This window comes from Chrysemys picta, chromosome 4 (genome assembly GCF_011386835.1).
Source record: "Chrysemys picta bellii isolate R12L10 chromosome 4, ASM1138683v2, whole genome shotgun sequence".
Classification (NCBI taxonomy): domain Eukaryota; kingdom Metazoa; phylum Chordata; order Testudines; family Emydidae; genus Chrysemys; species Chrysemys picta.
In genome coordinates this window covers 101,684,473-101,701,800 of record NC_088794.1, presented here as the reverse complement: position 1 = coordinate 101,701,800, position 17,328 = coordinate 101,684,473, and the positions used below count along the sequence as shown (strand labels likewise).

General features: G+C 40.6%; 1 protein-coding gene across 6 annotated transcripts in view; it reads right to left on the bottom strand.

Moving 5' to 3' along the window:
* DPH6 (diphthamine biosynthesis 6) overlaps positions 1-17,328 on the bottom strand; it is a 356,254-nt gene that overhangs the window by 214,961 nt on the left and 123,965 nt on the right. For all 6 annotated transcript variants that reach the window (XM_065593241.1, XM_065593239.1, XM_065593243.1 and 3 more), the window contains one exon: positions 13,771-13,832. In XM_065593241.1, the coding sequence (XP_065449313.1) occupies positions 13,771-13,832 (62 nt within the window). The remainder of the gene's footprint in view (positions 1-13,770; positions 13,833-17,328) is intronic.

Here is a 17,328-nt window from a genome sequence, read left to right as displayed (position 1 = left end):
TCCTGAGTATGGAGAGTGTTAGTTAAGCTTCCAGTTTTCTTTAATAAGTATTTCTTTTAAAATATTTTTTAACAGATCTGGATGACTTGAGTCATCACCTTAGCATAAAGAACACCAGGGACTCTGAACACAGACCTAAAAAAAAGAAAGTAGTACAAAGAACTTAATCCTTTTACAGGATCAAAGATCACATTTTTAATCATAGCCCTTTGACACTGAATATGAAGCTGGAAAATGTTAAATACCATTTTGCTTGCACTATCTTCAACCTTTTATTTCTGAAAAATATCTAATAGCTCAGACAAAGATGGTATCTGTCATAAAATTCTACATGACTGTTTACCCATTTTGTGATGGAAAATTCAAATCTCGTTTTAAATAAAGATAAAATTATCTTTTTAAAGGCAATGTTATCACTGGCATTTCCTTCCTAAAGAGAGAATATCTCCATGTGTAAAAATAACCAAACATACATTTAATCAAGCTTTCATTTTCAAAAATTATACTCCTGACATACAAGACAGTTTCACCTGTCAAAAAGTGCAGCAAGGTTTTTATAGGACAAATCTATCAAAAATAATTAATGTTGATACAATAAGAATGGACAACTTACAAAACAGTTAGTCAGAACCTTTTATTCTTCTTCCTGCCAAGAGCTTCTGCTGCAATGAATACTAAATAGAACTACTGAAAAATAAAACTAATACACAGGTTTGTTTGTCTTAAAAAAAAAAAAAACTATGAAATGCGTGTATTTTTGAGGAACAAAGAAGTTTGTCTGATTTTTTTCCAGGTGCAGCCTAACTAAAAATATTTCACAGTGAGAATAAGGAATGAATGTTTACTGTGTAAGTTATTTCTAAACTTGATGGTTCTGCTTTTAAGCCTTGACTGCTGTGAGTTCTTCCTGGAAACCAACATCAAACACTTCAAAGCTGAGAGTCTAAATTTGCTGTCCTTGTTGGGAAATCCCAACTTTCAGTGCCATTGGGCTTAGGATCATATTTGGTCCTGAGCATTCTAAACTCCAAGTGAAATCACTAGCAACTGAAGATACTTAGCACCTCAAAGGATCAGGCTCTTAATGTGCCTTTTAGAAGTAAAAGAAGCTGAGCTATATTTTTCAAGCTGCCATCAGTGAGACAGGAACCAGCTTTCAAATATTTTAAAATACTAACATTTTTTACAGACTTGTGTTATCTTGTTTTGCAAGCTAGATCTGACATGCATAATAAATATGACAACTCAATAAGAATAACTTTTAAAGCTAAACCTAAATTTCATGAGAGGGGGATCTTGCCTCATAGTTGTAATGGGTCAAAACAACCTCGCCTCTCATTATATTTACAAATTACACCACTCAAGAAAAGTTGATATCCAGTGCAATTCTAAACCTAAAACAAATACCAGAGTATCATGGAAACAACTTTTACACTAGATGAAATCCAGCATCAAACAAAGATACAAATAAAGCTTTCATTACATATACAAAGTGAAGCCCACATACTCAATACAACTCATCCTCCCGCTATCCTGACCATGAAACTGCAGGGTAAAGGCTGAGTTTATCACAGAATTTTAGTGGTCAGAGATGGGAAAGGCCAATTCAATTACTGAATCCAACCTGCTGCAAGGGAAAGATTTTATAGCTCCCAGTCAGAGAACATATCAGGTATTAAACCTTCTATACACTCCATCTTCACCAACAGGCCAAGAAGTAATAATTAAATTCTGGTGCAACTGTTCAAACCACAAACAATTTCTAATTCTCTATCAAGGAAAAATACTGTACAAGCAAATATTACTGTTGCATGCATTTGATTTTGATTTTTTAAAAGTTCTACATAGATTAGGGTTCTTGGCATGTTGACAATAGAGCCATCTACTTTAGCAAGGATTGGGCATCTTTGGAACAAGGCAAGTAGTTGGACAAGAGCGCAAATATAATCATCTCAATTTAACATAATGAATCAACACCGAGCTATTTAGAAAAAAATAAATCAAGAACTTTTCTTGTCACAATGAAATAATATAATTATTTTACTGTGCTGATAAAAATGACCCATGATTATGGCCCTACTTAACTTCCGATATTGAGGAAATTGCAAATTCTGCAATATTAGGTTTCCACCATAATTTTGACAGCAGGAGTCCTGGCCACCACAGGGCTGAGAGTGGGCTCCCCCGCTGTCAGCCTCGAGTGGCCACTCTCAGTCCCGGGCGGCCGACAGTGGGAGCCCGCACTATCCAGCCCCCTGTTCTCATTCTCAGCCCCAGACCCCCACCAGCGGAAAATTGCAGAAAAGTAATAATGACTTTTTTATTGCAAATAATAAAGTCTGTTACTACTTTTCCGCAATTTTCCATGGTTTGTCTGCAACTCAGCTGCAATTTTTTGACAATCATCCTGCAATTCACATAGGGCCTTATCCATAATAAAATAGAAGCCACAGAAGAACATCATTCCACTCATAACCTTAATCTCCAGGATATAAATCAGAAAAGAACTTACTGTATATACTCATTCATAAGCCGAATTTTTTTTAGTGAAAAAAGGGAAGCACCAGAGAAGGGGGTTGGCTTATGAACGGGTATAGAGAGGGAGAGGTGGGACACAGCCCCTCCCCTCAACAGAGGGAGCAAGGAGAGGCAGCACAGCCAGCAGAGCCAGAAGGGAAGAGGCGGGGCCAGAGTCTCTCCGCTTCTGGTCACACTGCTCTCCCCCCAGCCTCCGAAGCAGCTGCAGCTCCGAGGCTGGCAGGCTGCAGCCGTGCCGCCCGCCCGGCCCCCCCAGAACAGGCTGCAGCTGTGCCGCCCGGCCCAGCATGTTGGAACATGCTGTGGCCGCGCCGCCCGGTCTGGCCCGCCGGAGCAGGCTGCGGCCGTGCTGCCCAGCCTGCCGGAGCAGCTCCAGCCAGGTCAGAGACATCGTCCCCTGGCCCTCCCCAGATAAGGTGGGAAGGGAAGGGATGGGAAGAGTGTGGGGGTCCCGGGCTAGGGGTATGTCTTGTGGGGGGTGGTCACAGGGGTTACTCCCCTGACTCCCAGCTTCTCCCCCCGAAAAAAATTCCCCACCAGTTGCTGTCCCGGCCCGTCAGGGTAAGCAACTGGCACGCCGGGACACTTTGTTTACTTAGGTTTACCTCCGTGCCTGCAGACGCTCGAGGTAAACAAACCATCTTGGCCCACCAGCAGCTTATCCTGATGGCCCGTGAGCCAAAGTTTGCCGACCCCTGAATTATAGGGTCGGCTTATGAACAGGTTATAAAAATTTTCCATTTTTACTTATTCATCTTGGGGGGGTCGGCTTATAAACGAACCAGCTTATGATCGAGTATATACGGTAATTAATTCAAAGTTTGTTCCATTTAATAGATCTCACTTTAGCTAATGTCCATTTTACAGTTAATATGGCATCAGAAATCACCTGCCATTTAATATAAAAGGGAGACCAATTTCTATCCAACACATATGGTTTGACTTAAACATATAAATTAAAGCTATAAGAAGTAGCTGAAAATCAGGTGACAACATGTTTTTCCAAATGGAAAATGAAGCACCAAAGTGGGAATCTATTACACACTTATTCATTTTAAACATAAGAGACAGTTACTTTATTTAACTTTATTAGCCAGAAAACTGTATAATCCCAAACATCTAATGAAATTACTCAGGCAGAGTCAATCTCTGTCTACAGAGAAACTGATTCTACAAAACCACAGCTAGAGAGTCCTCTAACTACTCTACACACAATTCTCTCCATACCTAAAATTGCGACATGAAAACATTTTGGCCTTAGAGTAACTCCTCGCTTAACGTTGTAGTTATGTTCCTGAAAAATGCAACTTCAAGCGAAATGATGTTAAGCAAATCCAATTTCCCCATAAGAAATAATGTAAATGGGGGGGGTTAGGTTCCAGGGAATTTTTTTCCACCAGACAATATACACACACACACAAACACACACACACTATAAGTTTTAAACAAACAATTTAATACTGGTACACAGCGATGATGATTGTCAAGCTTTGCTGAGGTGGTGAAGTCAGAAGGTGCGATATTTCCCAGGGAATGCCTTACTGCTAAATGATGAACTAGCAATCAGTTGAGCCCTCAAGGATTAACCCATTGATGTTAATGTAGCCTCACACTGTACAAGGCAGCATGAATGGAGGAAGGGGAGACAGCATAGCAGACAGAGACACACACCCTGTGTGTGAGAGAGATTCACAAAGCCCCTTTAAGTACGCTGACCCTACTCTAAGTACATTGCCTTTTTAAGTAGATCAGCAAGTTGAGACAGAAGCTGCTGCCAGGAAGCTCCCTCCATCCTGAGCCCTGTCATGTTTCCCCTCTCCCCCTGCTCTATGGAAATGGGGTAAGCGGGGTGCAGGAGCAGGAGGGAAAGGGACACCCTGACATTAGTCCCCCTCTTACCACCTCCCCTACCTCTCCCCGCACAGCAAGCAGGAGGCTCCAGGGAGCAGCTCCAAGGCAGAGTGCAGGAGCAGCACATGGCAGTGGGGGGAGGGACAGCTGAACTGATGGCAATTGATAGCCTGTTGGGCGGCTGCTGCACAGGGAACTTAGGGGAATGGGGAGCTGATATGGGGTTGCCGGTCCCCCCTGGTTCCAAGTCCCCCCAAGTAGCTCCAATGGGCTGTTCTTCCTGCAAGCAGTGGACAAAGCAGGCAGCTGCCAAACTACATTATAAGGGAGCATTGCGCAACTTTAAATGAGCATGTTCTCTAACTGATCAGCAACATAACAATGAAATAACATTAACCAGGATGACTTTAAGTGAGGAGTTACTGTAGTGGGTTCATTGGGGTGTACTGTTTTCTATTGCTCTAGGCAGAAGTTATGATGTCAAAAATAATACTGTAGGACCATATTCTAAATACTGACCTCTGACATCAAAATAATGAATGAATTTTGAAATGTAATGGTCAATAGACTACTTTCAACTACCCATGAATCAATAAAAGTACCATGTAGGTAACAATCTTGTGTGGAAACTCCTCACATATTCAACAATGGCACTTTTCAGGGCTGTGAGGTTTGATAATTCTTCATGGAAAGAAAATCACTTAATTTTTAAATAAATGTTTGAGGTTTTAACTGGGTAACAGCATTTTCTCAATAATATAGGGTGCAACATTCTCCTTTTGCTTCACTCTGTTTGCAGAGAGCTACAGGATAATTACTACTGCAGGATTGGGACATAAATGGCTCAATAAACTCCACCCTGAATGTAAGGAAGGGAAAGTAGCCCTCTGGCAAAGAGATTTCAGAGATAGGCAGGTCGTGAAAGAAGGAATCTTAAGACCGGCCAAGCTGAGAGAAAGAAGGGTCAGCTAGAAGTGCCTGGCACTTTGACACCTTCTTTACAGAGGTAATTGCCACCAAAACCAATGTCTTAATTGACAGCAATTGCAGGAGAAAGGTTAAAAGGGGGGACACATCAATATTAAGTTTATGTCCCATAAAGGTAATGCATTGGACACTGAAGAGTACACATTGATAAGACCCTTTAAAAATCCAAATATCAAGGGCTACAAAAAACCCCATCCTCTGGTGGGGTGTATTGCAGAAATGGTTGCTAAATGGACTCTCACTGACCTGACACTATGCAGGTAGTCTAGTATATGTCTAATGTCTGTATTATCAGGAGATAGCTGATGAGATTCTGCCCAGATTGAAAACCTTTTCCATTATGCTGCATAAGTGGTTCTGGTGGAATTTTTTCTGCTGTTCACCGGAATGGCTTGGACTTCTCAGCAGCAAACTCTTTCTTCATTGCTCAACCAGAGATCATCCATGTTGTTAGGTAAAGAGATTGCAAGTTTGGGTGCTGTGATTTGCCTTGATTTTTGAGACAAAAGATCCTCACGCAGAGGTGGTGGATGAATGGAGAGTTGATGTAAATCTTTGTTTCAGCACTGCCGTGGCCAGGTAAATGCTATGAGGCTGCTTTGTCTCTTCTGAGCTTCCTGATCATCCTAGGAATTAGAGGGATGGAGGAAAAATGTACCGCAAGTGGTACGACATGAAGAAAGGCATCTGTGTCAGAACCTGGAAGAAAATCTCTTCCATTTGGTGTTTAGAGTGGTTGCAAGTCTGTTATTGGGTATTCCCATTCATGGAAGCTTCCTTGCAGAGCACCCCTTTTTATTGAGCATTTGTGATGGTCTATGAAATTCCTATTGAGGGAATTCACAATAGTGTTCCTCAACCCTGGGAGATGAAAGGCCTTTAGGAAGATACTGTTCTTTATGCAGAAGTGGATTGCTCTCTGGCACAGCTGAGATGACATTGCACCTTCCTGCTTGTTCTGATAAAACATACTAATGGCATTGTCAGTGAGAACTTGAAAATGAACATCTCAGAGGCCCGATACCTCAAAGTTCCTGCATATTTATATGGAATGAAAGTTCCAGAGGCATCCAAAGGGCTTGAACCTGAAGTTTGCCCAGATGGGTCCCCAACACCTAGTGGACACGTCTCCTATCAATGTCATAATTGGCTTTGGTGGCAGGAAAGGAACTCCTATGCATACATTCTGAGGGTCTCACCACCAATTCAGGGACTTACACACTCATACGGGTATGTAAATGAGTATGTCCAGCGAATGTATGCTTGGACAGTAGCCAGGCCTGCAGACATATGAGGTGAATTCTGGCATGTTAAGTCATGTACATACAAAAGACCATATGTCCCAAGAGCTGTAGACAAGAATGCACCGTTGTTCTCAAGTTGGTCTTGAGCTCTCAGACAGAGGCTATGAACTGGAACCTGTCCATCAGGAAGTAAGCCATGGCAGTCGTGGCACTGATATCAGTCCCTATGAAACGTATTTGCTGTGTTTGATGTAATTTTGATTGCTGTACATTCAATATTAGACCTAGACAACAGAACAGATGTCTGAGAAGGAGGATGCTGTTATGGACGGGAGACCTTGACCCTTCCTAAACTAGCCAATCGCCTAGGTCAGGAAATATTTGAACTCCTACATGGCACAGATGGTCTGCTATCGTTATCATACACTTGGAAAACACCCTGTGGGCTAACAATAGGCTGAAGAATAGCACGGTGTATTGGTAGTGCATGATGGGTACCATGAATTGAAGATATTTTCAGTGGCTGGGATGTACTTCCACATGACAAGAAGCATTTTGCAGGTCACTGGCAAACACCAATTTCCAGTCTCCAAGGAAGGGACAACAGATACCATGGTGACCATCCTAAATTTCATCTTTTGGATAAATTCAATCAGATTTCTTAAAACCATCTCTCTTTGTGAGAATCAGGAAACAGCAGGAAAAGAAGCCTTTCCCTCTGTGTTGGTAAGGAACTTCCTCTATTGCCCCCAATTCCAATAGAGACTATAATTCTTGATCTAAAATAGTCTTGTAAGACAGATTCCTGAAAGGTGGATTGGGGAAAGGGAGGAGGGTGAGCTGGATAACGTAACCCTCCTTTTCTGGGCTGATGACCCACTTGTCTGATGTAATCTCTACCAATGCATTGTAAAAGAGAGAAAGGTACTTCCACAATACAGGGTTTGGATGTATGTAGAAGATGAGACATTGTCCTCAACTGAGATATCAAAATGACTGCTTCAAAGTCATCAAAGTCTGGTGTAGAAAGGTGTGTTGTGGACAATGCCAATGGGCGATGTCTAGGAGGCTTAGATCAACTTCTAGAGGCATTCTGAAATCTCTGATAGTGGTAAGATCTGTACTCTGTTTGGGACTTGAACTGCTTCCTCTTTGTTACTGGAGTGTAGATACCCAGTGATCGAAAGGCAGCACAAGAATCTTTCAACATATACATGGCTAGGCAGCCAGAAGGACCCTCTAGGATGCATTGCCTTCTTGAGAAGATGTATTTTAAGGAGGAAATCCCTCTTTTTTTTCATTCTTGTCTCAAAGGAGGTACAAATAGAACATTTGTCCCTCATGTCGCTCACCTAAGCAGATTAGGCAACTTTTGTGCTTATCGCTAAGAGGGGTCTTGGCCCTGCACGACACATTTAAAACTTGGGGATTTCTCCATAGTGAATCCCAATTTAAACTAACTTACTCACTACACTAAATTAACACTAAACTAAATAACCTACAACTATATACAAGATTTTTTCTTCTTTTTTACAAAGGCTGTCTAGCCAAAGTTCAGCTTTCAGAAGCAGCAGGGAGCTCCACCTCTCACCATGAGCAGTAAGAAGGAACTGAGGGGGGAAGCAGCAATCATGCCCCTTTATTCCCTTGGCTCTCCCCTATCCAATGTCTCTCTCTTCTTCCCCTCTCCTCGCATCACTTTGGTTATTATGGGAAATGTTTCCCAAAGACAAAGGTTTTAAATCGAATCCTTTGGTTTAACCTACCTTTTTCAGAAAGCTCATTTCACAGCCAAACTCTACCAGCAAAAAGAAAATAGCTTTTTACACCTGCTATTAGTGCTATCTCCACTGCTGACGGGGAGAAAGGAAAATAGTGTTTTGGGGGGTTTTTTATGCAACAACTCAACCCTGATGCTTTTGCCTCTGGTCACAGAACATCAGAGTTTGGGGCAAGAAGGTGGCATCACAGCCACATATATGGCACAATGAGAGCACTGCAGGCCCATTCTGTCACTCTCCACACCAGGAGACTCTTGATTTTAAGTGCTTTTTCATGGGCTAAGCCAGAATCTCCCCAGGAAAGAATAAGAAAACAGGAAGTGGAACCCTCTACATTTAAACATGAATAGTCTCTACGGACTCAGCTAGATTAATCTAATATATGGCTGGAGCATAAACCATAGAGACTAGAGGTGTGTGTTTATAAAATCATTCACCTTTCTTGCCTATCAGAAATCAGAGCATAGAGACAATGGGGCATTTTGGGGGGCAAAGTGCCTCTGTCTCTGTAACTGCAGCCACGAAGGGTTTTCACAGTGGGAGCGTGGCCCGGAAAGAAAAGGTGGTTCAGTGGTTAGTGTGTTAGCCTGGGACTTGGGAGACCTCAGTTTAATTCCCTCCTACACCACAGATTTTACGGGTGGCCTTAAGAAAGTCACTTTGCTCAAGATTTACTAAGGTAGCTGGCACCTATCTCCACCTCTAGTGGGATCTTCAAAAGTGTCTAAGCAAGTTAGGCACCCGACTCACATTAATTTCAGTGTCAGTTAGGTGCCTACCCTGCTTAGGTGCTATTCAAAAAATCCCAATAAATGCATATCTGCATCTTTTGGTGACTAAACACCTTTGAAAATCTGGCCTGTAGTCTCTATGTGCCTCAGTTCCCTCATCTGTAAAATGGACGTACCTCACAACCTAGCTGGCTATATTTCATAGATATATGAAATCTTGTGAGGCACTCGAATAGTGCAGTCATGGTGGGTTATATAAATACCTTAGATATACAGGACTAGGATGAGAGGAGCACAAACAGCAGCAATGAAAAAGGAGAGCCTGGAGATGGCCTCTATTATCACAGCTCTTGGGGAACTGAGCAGGTGGGTCTGAAAGGGCTCCGCAGATAGAGACATTCTGCCCCGAGGGAACCAGGAGCCTCTGTGCTCCTCCTGCCTATGGGGGTCTGTGAGAGCTGCAGCCTTATTAATGGAATTAATGTGATATTTTCCTTGATTTGGCTGAGGCATCATGTCCCCTCTCTGCCCCCTCACCATGATGTCTGGGCTCTCTCTTTATCCCTTCGTGTCTGTCAGTGTTTCTGATGTGAAAGACCTCATCAGGTTGCTAGAAAATAAGTTTTTAAAATTCATAAACCCAAGCATTTATCTTCAGTTTGTAGTTAATGCTTCAGTTTCATTAAATCAAAGACACCTATCTAGTCAAAGTAATTTATTTGTGCTGACTTTTATAGCATGCATACCACAAAAAGAGCTACAGAACAATGTTAGCTGTGTAAGCTTCCTCATGCTGTCCTGCCAACTTATTTCAGTACTCTCCTGGAGGGATACCCTGGTAAGAAGTTAGTTCTGTCCTTTATACCCATTCAGTCCTTGCCTTTCTTTTGAGATGGTCAACAAGGAGCCACAGAGTTTTTGTGATGCATGAACCAGTATACTAGGAGCTGCAATGAGACTGCCAACTCATTTTACACAGGTCATTGAACAGACATCAGACAGCAATGACTTCTGGTCACTACTACTACGTGCTGCATTCATAGCAGTGAAATGTTCTCTACTTCATTACCAGTTACATTATGCTCCAAGCTCACATTTTTGGTAAGAATTACTTTGAAACTTTGGATACCATAGACAACAAGGATTGGGAAAAATGTGTGAGGCAAATAAAATAATCAAAAAGGACTAACACCACCATCATTTTTCTCTCTCTCATTCACATATACAAAGTAAATATTGGAAATATGTTTTAGCCTATAAGCAAAATTATTTAAAATCAATTATTGAATGGTCATGCAATAGTTTGAAGACACAATTATTATGCTGTTAAAAATACTTCCCATTTTCTTATTCACAAAGGGGTAAGCTCCTCAGATTGTGTAACTGGTCATAGAGCAGCGGTTCCAAACTGTGGGTCAGGACCCCAAAGTGGGTTGCGACCCCATTTTAATGGGGACGCCAGTACTGGCTTAGACTTGCTGGGGCCAAAACCAAAGCCCGAGGGCTTCAGTCCTGGGCAGCAGGGCTCAGGTTACAGGCCCCCTTCCTGGGGCTGAAGCCCTTGGGCTTTGGCTTTGCGCTCCCCCCCACACACACACACACACCTGGGGCGGTGGGGCTCGGGCGGGCTTAGGCTTCGGTCCCCGCTCCTGAGGTTGTGTAGTCATTTTTGTTGTCAGACGGGGGTTGCAGTACAATGAAGTTTGAAAACCCCTATCACAGAGCTATTGGTCATGGAACAATGCCAATGTGCAATAGTTGAGGATCTGGCCCTCTTTGTTCACAAGGATGAAGTTTCTGTTGTGGAACAACATAGATAAATTTGTTGTCACTATTATGCAACTAATTAATATCTTGACACTTACATTAGATATGAAAAATAACATAGGAAAGGCTTACTTATCATGTGTGTGTGTTTCTCTCCCTCTCTCCTGCTTTCACCTCTCACTTTGTTTCTTGCCAGAGACACCCTTCTTGCTCCCAGAGATTGGTCAGGTCCATCCTACCATCTTTCCTCATATTGTCTGGGTTCACTGATTCACCACCCCATTTCTAGGGCATCTTCCCACTCCTATTAATCTAGCAGGGTTCCAACAGCCAGACATTATTCCTCTACTCTCCCTCACCAAGTACCCCAAGCTCCAGTTCCTTTTGCTTCTTGTACACAGTCTGAGCTGAAGTACATTATTCATAATTCCATGATCACCACAAAAGTATCTTATTACCTCATTTGCAAACAGTTATCAGAATCTTGTAGAAACAACTTCTGCATAATGGAAACATTGTTTTTAAGGGAACTTCAGAAGTCAGTGGGAAAAAATAAACCACTTTAGTGTTTATTATGGTCTTAATCTACACATAACTGTCTATCATTACCTTTGGCCTCAGAGAGTCTCCAAATAATGAACGTAGTGAATTTACCATTCCCAAGCCATCTCCACTGCATCCTGTGTAGTACACTCACATAGCTAACACATGCTAGTCAATAAACCTGCTTCCCAGAGAGAGGTTTCTTTCTTGTTGTGCTAAACAAATGCCAAAGTCTTATCTTGTACTGATTTGGTCAGGACTGCACGTGGATTCTGGTTTGGATACCAAGCCTCAAATGCAATATGAGCTAGTGGGCATTACTTGGTAGCCCACCACACACAGAAGACAAGGAGCAAAAACTGAATCAGCAGTTAAATATTGCAACAGTTATGTTTCTGGGCAGATGTTATAAAATGTGAAGCTATCCCAGAAATGTAACCGGCAAGTGGTAAACACAAGGAGCTAGCATGCTTTAGTGGTTCGAGCACCAGATTGGGAGTTGGTAAAACTGGGTTCTAGTCCAAGTTCTCACACTAACTTCCTATGCTGCTTTGGCCAAATCATTTCACCTCACAGTAACTCAGTTTCCTCATCTGTAAAACTCATGGTACAGCACTGTTTCTTTGTTAAACAGTGGGGGGGGAGGGATAGCTCAGTGGTTTGAGCATTGGCCTGCTAAACCCAGGGTTGTGAGTTCAATCCTTGAGGGGGCCACTTGGGAATCTGGGGCAAAATCAGTACTTGGTCCTGCTAGTGAAGGCAGGGGGCTGGACTCGATGACCTTTCAAGGTCCCTTCCAGTTCTAGGAGATGGGATATCTCCATAAAAAAAAAAAAAACTTAGTGGTGTATTTTAGCTTCCAAGAAACATAGTTGGTTATGATGATATTCTATTCAGCAAAGTTATTTACATAATTCCTAAAGGAAAACCTTCTTGACAAACACTCAAGTCACAAAGAAGTTTGAACATCTGTATAAGGCCACAAGTAATCTTGGTGATGGCTTTGCGTCTGTGTTGTGGCATCCATCTTTCATTCTGCAGCCACACAACTCCACATGACATACAATTAAATATAGAAAACCAGGTTCAGATGTGCAATCTTTGGTTCCTCAAAATAGTGAACAACACATCTAGGTGTTGTGTTTCATGTTCAGGAGAACGAAAAATCCAGCCAAATGATTATCTAATTTTAGTCTGTGTAAGGAAAAGAGTCCCGCCAATGCTCCTGGGGACATTACACAATCCATTCCTTTCCACTAGAAACTAATTATATACTTCAGGACAAATCCTTCCCGCTACATCCCTACTCCAAGTCTGGGGGATCTTTTGGCAGTAAAACTGTTGCAGTTGAACTGGTCAAAGAATGGTGGGGAGGCTGCATATGGTCGATGTTTCTGGGGCTAAGTGCATGCTCCAGTCTTTCCAAGCTGACCCCTTTCAGTGGAGCGGGCTTTGGAGGTTACTCCAGCCAATAAAATGTTTTAGCATATAGGCAGGTTTCCTGCCTAGATTTTTCTTTCTCAGATAATCTCAGTGCCAAGACAAGCTACTGAGACCATACTGAGAAAAGAGTTCCCTGTAAATGAAGTGTCAGGGTAAATATTGTCTATATTTGGATGCTTAGCATATACTATCCCTGTTAGTTAAAATTAGAAAACTTTAAAAAAAAAATTGCAGATAATCAACTATATTCTAACTACAATACATACTCTTTACTCTTATTCCTAAGAGAGTTGGTGACTTTTGAGGGAGTCATCATCCTTGATGCTATGGGAAAGGAAACAACCACTTATTCCTTCTTTAGTTTTCCAGCCCACACCTTCCCAGAAAACCCTTAAAATTAATCTTTATTGTTGTGCACACATCACATCTGCTTCAGAGCACAAAACTGCTTCATAGAGATTCCCAAATACATGGCTGCCACTTCAAACTCCAAAATGTTTTATATCTCAGTACTACTAGATACTTATCTAATTCTGACCCTGTCATGATCAGCCACTTTAACATTACTTTTGGGTATTTAAGACCATCATAATTACCTAAAAGTCAGTTTGCCCTTAATACTGAGGGTTCTTACCCTCTACCTTACTTTTCAAAACATACAATATGACACCTCTTGCCAACTGACTTTAACAGGAGTTCCATTCTCATATGAAGTACACAGAAGATGTCCATGTCTTCTGTAAAACGAACTTTAGCCTAACACCTTGTTTCTGAAAGTAAGTAACTGTTTCCAGAATTAAGTTAATTTTATTAAGTGAGCTTCTATATATATAATTTCTCTTTTGAAACACTGCATATTTTGAGCATGCTTTAAGTGATACTTACCTCCAAAAGATAAGGCTCCATTTGATCCAATGTTTTTCCTAGATGTTTATCTGGATCTAAACCTGCCAAGATATATTAAAATATATTTAACAAATACAATAAATGAAAGTAGTTTAGACATCAAAGTGGACTTTTTTTGTAACATTGTCCTTTGGAAGTCAGTTCCTGTATATTTAAAATCATTTTGATCCTAAAGTAAATGTACTGAGCTGGAATTCTCTCACTTATTCCCTTTGGGCAACCAGTTTCCATGCTTGTAAAAAATAAGGCTTATTTCCTTTGCACTGCGTCAACTGGAAAATGTATTGTTTTACTGTATGATTTCATTTCTAAGAAACTTCATCAAGCACAAGGGAATATAGATAATTCAGTTTCATAGTAATAAAATACTACCACAGTCTGTGCAAGTTTATGTATTTAGATACAGTAGAACATCAGAGTTACAAACACCTCAATAACGCTGAAATGTTCGTAACTCTGAACATTATGGATATTTTTTCAAAAGTTTACAACTGAACATTGACTTAATACAGCTTTGAAACTTTATTACGAAGAGGAAAAATGCCGCTTTCTCCTTTTTTTTGTAGTTTACTTTTAATACAGTACTGTACTGTATTTGCTTTTTTTTTGGTCTTGGCTCTTCTGCTGCCTGATTGTGCACTTCTGGTTCCAAATGAGGTACATGGTTGACTGGCCAGTTTGTAACTCTGCTGTTTATAACAGTGAGGTGCTATAAAAAAAACTAAGTCTATAGTTCCTCCATTATTCAGAAGTGATAAATTTGCCAATGCACCCCTACTATTTTTTTACATATGCCTTTGCCAAGCCACATACTGTATGTGTATGTGTATCTCTCTCTCTCTGACACACGCACACACACAGCATAAAAGCGGTTTATACTTGCAGTGTCTCTTCAGTTTGGAAGGTGGCGGCTCCTTTGTTGCTGCATTTCTTTTTGTATCTTTGAATTTTCTTTTAAGTGTTTTTAATGTTTGTGTATTTCCATTTTTCATTTTGACTGAACAGTTAGGTTTTCATTGAGATGTAAATATTGATGATGACCTTCCTTTTGTAAATGGAATCATTTAACTGGCTGCCTTTGCTCCTGTATTAGCTTTTTGCCTTTGTGTTTTGTCAACAGACATATCACTTTAGGCTATGATGTAGTCAGTTCTTGGGAGCAGAGCACACAACTGGAGCTAGTCAGTATTTGGATGGAAAAAAATTTCATGTCCAATAGCACCTCAGAACCTGTTGTGCGAGGTAACTTTTCTCCTTCTCAGTCAATACAAAACAAATATCCTAGTTAGCTCTGAGGGGGCACTATGCTACTGTAAGTGTCATCTTTCATCTGAAACTTTAAAAAAACAGAGGTCCTAACTACTTGAAGTTAATAAAAATCCAGTGGTGATTTTTGAAAGAGGAGGAATGTTGACAAAATCTGAATAGTTACGTTCTGCCAACTGTACCTAAATTATTCAATATTTTTCACTGGACACAGTATTTACCCTTATTTCCTAGGCTACATTGTTTCCGCCATCAGAGATGGCTGCATTTCAGGAGCGGATGAAGCAATATCTACAGTATAGCTCGTAAAGCACTTTGGGATCCTTCAATAAGAAAGTCACTACATAAATGTAAGATATATTAATTATTATTATTATTATAAAGTTTTTGCTAATTTCAAGTAACTGGCAAACATTCGAACTTGGTGATAACGGACTCAGCTTATTTAAAATTTTGTGAAGCTGAAACAATTTAAATAAATTAGATTTTAAAATGGAAACAGGCATTTTTTTTCCTGTATGTCATTAATAGAGTGAAACTTCGTGTTGGTATAGATTTGATAATGTAATCTGCATTTCAGATAAGATGCTATCCAATTATTACTGTGGCCAATATGAGAATCATTTTAAAATATTTTAATTTTCTTTTGGGGGTTATATCGGGCACCGCAAGAGAATCTTGGTTCCACTGAAATCAATACCAAGGCTCCCGCTGATTTTAGTTGCACAGGAGCAGGCCACCAGTGCATTATTTCTAAGCATTCAAATCTGGGTTGGAGATTCAGTTATCTGTTAATTAGCCATAGAACAGGAAGAGATTTCTGTATGCTTTATTTGCAATTTCTTTTAGTATTTGTAAATTTTTGATTCGTTCTTTTAATTTTCATCAATGAAATACTGTATCTGCATTTTTGTATTTTTTATGTTTACTATCATTTTTTCCCCCCTTTGGCCTAGGTTTGCCTGCTTATTTTGATACTTTAGATCTGGTCACCTGTGCTGGTAGATTGTGTCCATTTTGCATATTTTTATTTTTTATTATTATTTTAGTAATGGGGAACTATATACATACTATCCAAAATGCATGAATTTATGACAAGAAGATATAGTTCACAATGATGTTACAAATATAGAATATATGATAGGGTTAGGTGTTATAAAGATTTTATCACTACTGTTTTGGAAAGAAATCATTATTCATGAGTGGTACAGCCACAACTGGTGCAGGTTTTCCAGAAAAAGTGGTAATAAAACTTTACTGCCCCCATTCCTTCACATATTTTGTCTATACAATGCATTTGTCTTTTGTTTGCTTATTGTTTTTGAGCTTACTTTGCTTTTTGCCATGAAGTGCTATAGCAAGAGAAACAATGTTATGGACAGAGATGAGCAATATCCACAGTGATGCAGAAAGTAAATTTATCTAATGATTTTCAATTTATGCAATGATCATGGAGCTAAGGAGATTATAACTATCACAACCACCCTATTTACATGGTATAACCGGATGCCTACATATTTCCTATGGACCGGATCCTCATACCATCATAGTCAATGGCAAAAAACCTATTAGCATAGATCCTCAGCTGATACTCTGGAATAACTCCATTGACTTCAATGGAGATATGCCAGTTTACACTCGTTTAATACCTGAACCACTGATTTTAATGGATCCAGGATTTGGTTGTATACTTGTTTGCTACTAAGATATATATAACTTCTACAAATTTCCATCCACATTATACCCAAATGGACTGTGTATCAGCACACTACCTTTCTTTTCTGAAAAAATCAACCCAGTTTCTTTAATAAACCTAGTATTTTCCCTTAAAAATTTAGCATGGAATATGCATGCTACAAATATGTGACACAATAACAAATAGATACAGAATCACAGAACTGGAAGGGACCTCAAGAGGTCTTCCGGTTCAGTCACCTGCACTCAAGGCAGGACTAAGTATTATCTAAACCAGTGGCACGGGCCAAGGGATGTGCTGGCCGCCCTTCCCGCAGCCTCCATTGGCCTGGAGCAGCAAACCGCGGCCAGTGGGAGCCACGATCATCCGAATCTACGCACGCGGCAGGTAAACAAACCAGCCCGGACCGCCAGGGGCTTTCCCTGAAAAAGCGGCGGCCCGACTTTGAGAAGCACTGATCTAGACCATCCCTGACAGGTATTTGTCTAACCTGCTCTTAAAAATTCCCAATGATGGAGATTCCACAGCCTCCCTATGCAATTTATTCCCATGCTTAACCACTCTGACAGTTAGGA